We start from the raw sequence: 5,704 nt of genomic DNA, 5'->3' as shown, positions 1-5,704 counted from the left end.
TGCAGCGGCGGCGGCGGCGACGTGGGCCGTCACCCTTGCGGCGGCGGCGGGGGGCACTCCACCAATGCGGATGGCCGCATAGCTACCTGCGACAGCCCACCACAGCCAAGGAGTTCATGTTCTTTTTTGTTCTATCTTCCTTTCTGTTCACGTTTTAGTATTTGCCTAGGGCTTGTGATGTTGTTTTATCTATTGAGGTTGAGGGTCCCCTGGGGCCCTGTGGTTATTGACATGTGGGTAGTAGATGGCTTGGGTGGGTTGGGGTGGAGGTGGAGGTTGAGGTGGACGGCGAGGGGGAGGTGGGAGGGTACAAAAACACGACACGACATTAAGCTCTCTCCCGTTCCGGCACCGCGTCACCACCTAACACCCACCCACCTGACAATCCCACCCCACCCACCACTGCCCCTACACCCCCCCCATCCACCCCAATCTACTCTACCTATGCCACCCGCCCCATCCGCCCCATACGGCCCACCGCACCTGCCGACACGCCACACGGGTCCAGGTCCCCTGTCGTACGCTGTTGCGCCTCCCTCGCCCGCTTATGCGCCCGCTTGAAATTCTCAAACGCAAACACCCTGCCGTACTCCGGCGGCAGCGACTCCTTGGGGTCCCAGGGGCTGCTCCGCAAGCTCTTCAGCCCGCGGTACTTCTGGAAGCGAACACGCGCGGGGACGTCCAGCGGAACGTCCACCTCGTCGGGGAAGTCTAGCTGAGCCGCCTCACCTCCACCACTACCACCATAACCACCACCACCACCACCAATAGATGCGTCTGCGCGGCTGGCGCCGCCGCCGCCGCCGCGGCGTGCCGCGCGCGCGGCGTCTAGGGCAGCCGCGTAGCCTCCGGCGCCGGTGCCGTCGCCGCCTTCGTCGTCGTCTTCCATTAGCATGGAGACATCGCCCGCGTCCGTTGCTGGGGTTCGGACAGCGAGAAGGCAGGGAAGGGCGAGTGTAGGTAACCCGAGCAGCGTCTAATTTGCCCTTGGTTGATTACTTAAAATGGTAGATTGATTCATTTATGGACACCACGGCAATTGTTGCCGCTGCTGATGCTGCTGGTACTGATGCTTTGAACTTCGTGCTAAATGGACTCCACAAATCCCTCACCACCAAAGCCGGCCTCCAACCCCCGAAAAAGCCCTTGGGAACGTAAACATCTTCCTCTCCTGCCCTCACTACCACTCGTAGCCTCACCGGCATCATCATCGTCGTCTTCTGGGATGGGCAACAGCTCCGGAACCTCCCCCCGGTCTGAATTCGTGCCGCTGCCGTCGCCGCTGCCTCCAGCGCCTTGACGACGGCCGGCGGCGGGCCTTCCGCCGTCGGCATCGGCGTCCATGCCGTACGGATCGTCCTCGTCGTCACCCTCATCCTCATCATCCTCATCGTCGTACTCTTCACCGTCCAAAATCCAAGCCGCCTGGTACTCGGACGTCCCTGCAAAACACACACGCCGCCGTGCACCGCCACCACCGCCGCCGCACCGTCACCACAGCCGTCCTCCCCCCCTCACCCATATTGCACCCACACCCACACCGTCACACCACACATCCAGACACCTACCAGCAACCACAGCCCCCATCACCTACACACATGCGCCCATCTGCCTTCGTTTCCTTCCCCCCCCAACACGCTCTCCCCCCCCTCCCCCGCACATCCCCCCCCCTCTCCAAGCCCAGCCCCGCGCCTCCGCCACCCGGCATGCCGCCAGTGCACGCTGTCGTACCTTCCGGCACCTTCCGCCGCCGCGTCCGCGGCGCCATCGCCACCTCCATCTCCTCCTCCGTCGGCCAGGTCTGCTCCTCCGCACCCGGCTCCGGTACATTCTCCCGTACCTGCGCCAAATACGGGAAATACCGTAGCGGAACTAAAGATTTTACAAAATAAATAATTATTTGCATGCGGTAAAATGTTTTGGCGAAATTCAGAGTCTTTCTGTAAAATCTTTAGTTCCCGGGAGGGAATTCGGAGCGATGCCGTAAAATACATATGGCCCTTCACGCACAACAGGCTTTCGGCACTACCTCTTATACTATTTTATACAGAATATTGTAACATATCACTATATCAACCTATTTCTTGCAGCAGCATGGGCAAGCGCAAGCTCACCAAACACCGCTTCATTGACAAGCTGCCGGCCATACCATACAATATACGGCAATGCTCTCGCGTCCTTCATCAATCATAAGAATCTGCGGCTGCTACAGACTGGTGGATGTTTGGAGGCCGTGTCACGGTGGCTTGGCTTCCAGATGGGGGTTTACAATTCGGAGATTCTTAGTTTGAGACGTGTCGTGATAATTCTCATAGCCCCTTATGCGTGAGAGGGAGGCGGGCAGTGGTGTTGCATGGTTGGGTAGCTTTGCGGACCGGTAAAATTCCAGGAAATCATCCACAGTACCGTAAAATCTTGGCAAAATCCGCCAGCATGCGGTAAAATACTTCGTTCCGTAAAATATATTAAAATCCATAATTTTGCGGTAAAATCTTTATTTTGTAAAATCTTTAGTTCCGCTACGGTACGTCAGCCCTAGTCAGCCGGCGTAAATCAATCACATGCGCACCTCTCGTCTGCCACCCAGCTTTTAGCTCCCTCCCACCGATCTTACCTGCCGTACACAAGAGCTTCGTCTACATGAAAATGTCGTACGTGTATGCCGTACACATTGATCCACGGTCAATAACACGAGAAGAGCACAGAGCGAGAAAAACCCTTGTCCAGACCACCCCGCCATGCCCCAATGGCAGGTATGGATTTCCAATTGGCTTAGTCCGTGTGGGGTTTAAAACTCACGAATGCGCATTACCCCGCGGCATTACCATGCACTGGTGGACCTACCAGCGGGTGGACGAGCTCAGGGTCGGGCTGCGCGACCAGCGGGCCCAGCTGACCAGCATCACTGACCCACGTCGCCGCTGCCGCCGCCGCCGCCGCAACCGTCTCGTCCATCTCCATCCTCGAAGCAGTTTCAGCCTCCGCTTCTACGGGCTTCGCCGCCGCCGCGGACTGCCGTTCTGCCGCCGCCGCCGCCGCCACCGCCCGTCCCGCTGGATTCGGATCCACTGGCGCGTGGATCGCGAGGATCCGGAAATCCCCCGCGCCGGGTACCGTTACCAACTGATTGGCACTGAGACCCGCGCTGCGAATGTATCCGTACACAACGAGGGTGCCAACGGCGGCAGCGGCGGCGGCGCCGGTTGCGATTCCGGCGGCGGCGGCGGCAGCCAGCGGCGCGGCGCCAGCTGTGGACCCAGCCGGCAGCGGCTCGTACTCTGCCCGCTCTACCATGATGCCGGGACGCTGCTGCCGCCAGAGCGGCGGGGCCGCTGGCGGATGCTCCGCCAGGTGTCGTACAACCGCCGCCAGGTCCGCTGCCGTATCGGCGTGCAGAATTCGGTGATCTCCCGCTAGGTGCGCCGCCAGCGCTTTTTCAGCTCGCTTCTTCGCCGCTGACCGCTCCTTCATCGATGCGGCGGCGGCGCCGCTGCCGGTGCTGCTGCCAGCGCCGACAACGCAACACACGACCGGCGGCATGCCCATCGCCCGCATCACTGCCAGAGCCGATTGCCCGGCGACGTCAACACCGCTGCTCCCGCCGCCGCCGCCGCTAGCCGGGGCGGACGGCTCGCCGCCGGGCAGTAGCAGCACCACTACTTCCGCACAGCGTGCCAGGTCCGCTACGGCCAGCGGGTCGTTGCGCACCGGCGGCGGCGGCAACAGAGTCAGCCGTACACGAGACTTGGCAGCGACGTGTACGGTAACGGGCTGTAGCGGACCTGCCGACATGAGGAGGTCCATCTCCATGTCGCCGCAGCCGCTGGTGTCGCCGCCGTCAGCGGCTACGGCTGTAGCGCTGCTGCTGCTGCTGCTACTGCCGTGCTCACAAGAATAGCGGAGGCCGTGCCAGAATCGCGACACGTTCACCTCCTGTAAGCGCAACCCCAGGTAAGGTTGGGGGTGGTTGGGGGTGATTGGGGGTGATTGGGGGAACGGGTGATGGGTTACAAATCACTCGCTCCTCATTAACTCATATCCCCATCATAGCCAGCCGAACCAACTCCCTTCCTAGCATCGTGCCTGATGTGGCAGGGGCCACTTCCGTTTTAAGAAGCTTCAACTCCTGTCCTGGCCATTATCGCACACCTGAACACTACGGACATTGTCGTTTTCACTTCCTACAGGCACATCTCTCTCCCCCCCCCCCACACACACAGCAGCAGCATTTATCTTCTCCTGGACGACCCGTTTTTGGTATCTGCTCCATTCGCCAGTGGTTCGTGTTATCCCCCCCTCACACACAGACACACAGACACACACCTTGAATGCACCCTGGCAGCTCATTCCTTGTTTCCATGCACATAGTCCCCCTCCCCCTCCCCCCCCCACACACACGCACGCAGACCACCACCGCCACCAAAACACCGTACCAGCCACCTTACAACCGTTTCTCCTTTACCGATCTGGACACCGAGGCAATCCACCACACACATCAATACCATGCGATACATCAACACCCGAGATTTACTACCCGAGATTTACTACCCGAGGTATCTGTACATCACCTGAGGTGAGGAGGCGACCCAGGGGGAGAGGTCCGCCCCACCCCGCCACGCACCTCTGACAGGGGCAGCACAGCCACCACCACAGGGGCCGCTGGTCGCCGCTTCCTGTCCAACAGCTCCTGTCGCTTGGAATCCCTGGAAGACCGCGAGGCGGTGCCGGTGTGTGGGGCGGTATCGTCGTGTGTGAGGGTGTGTGTGAGGGTGTGTGTGAGGGGGGGTATGAGATAGGGACAAAAGGTGGGTCATGAGGGCATTGCATGGAAAAAGTCAAAGAGACGCTCAAAGCGAGGGTGAGGGAAGCGAGGGAAGGGGGGGGGAGGCTGTGGCGGGCTCCCATGCGGAGGATCCACAAAAGGGTCAACAAGATTGGGTCGGGGGGGGGAAAAGGGGTTGAGTATATGCAAAGTCAAGACAGGGAAGGTAAGAGCGTGTCCTTTGTCGCACGCGCGCCCGTAAACCCAGTCGTCCGTACGCTGTACAGGCCCAGATACAGCTCGATTTTGGAGAGTTTCGGAGCGGCCCCACAACAAAAACCCGGATCAACCCGAGTTAATCTGTCACAGGGGAGCTGGGCGGAAAGGAGGGCGATAGGGCGATAGGGCCCACAAGCTCTATATACACGCTCACAAACGCCTCCCCCCCGCGGCTCGCTTGACGTTTACCACAGACTGCTGGAGTGGCTCAGGATGTTGACGGTTAAACCATTTCCCCCACCCCCCCCACCCCCGAGCAGCTCCCCGAGGTGGAAGGGACATGCTTACAAACATACATACATACATACAAACTTACACACCTAAGCATACTTGCTCCAACGTACCTGAGCTGCTTGGCCGCCAGGTGCCGCTGGAGCTTGCCGTCGTGACCGTTGGCACGGGGGTTGCCGCGAGGTGCCGTACCAACCATCTTACCCTGCCGGGCCCGTTCGCGGGCGCTGGGACCCGCACGACGGCCGGCCTTGTGGGCCTTATGGAAGTTGGGGGGAAGTAGCCGTACATCCGTTCATCCAGGAATAGGAATAGGGGGCGGGAGTTGGATTAGTTAGGTGGGGAGGACAAGTGTTTTCTTCTGGAGCAAGTGGTTGGGTGCATGTGGACGAGTCTGTGCGTGTGAGCAGGGACGTGAGCTGTGGGGATTGT

General features: G+C 60.1%; 1 protein-coding gene across 1 annotated transcript in view; it reads right to left on the bottom strand.

The window, feature by feature from the left end:
• VOLCADRAFT_59248 (uncharacterized protein) overlaps nt 1–889 on the bottom strand; it is a gene marked incomplete at both ends in the record, with an annotated part of 2,882 nt that extends 1,993 nt beyond the window's left edge. Inside the window, 2 exons of the mRNA XM_002949353.1 lie at nt 22–86; nt 484–889. Of these exons, the coding sequence (XP_002949399.1) occupies nt 22–86; nt 484–889 (471 nt within the window). The remainder of the gene's footprint in view (nt 1–21; nt 87–483) is intronic.
• Between the last annotated feature and the right edge of the window lie 4,815 nt (nt 890–5,704).

This window comes from Volvox carteri (genome assembly GCF_000143455.1).
Source record: "Volvox carteri f. nagariensis unplaced genomic scaffold VOLCAscaffold_14, whole genome shotgun sequence".
In the NCBI taxonomy this organism is placed as follows: Eukaryota; Viridiplantae; Chlorophyta; class Chlorophyceae; order Chlamydomonadales; family Volvocaceae; genus Volvox; species Volvox carteri.
This window is presented reverse-complemented; position numbering and strand designations above follow the sequence as displayed.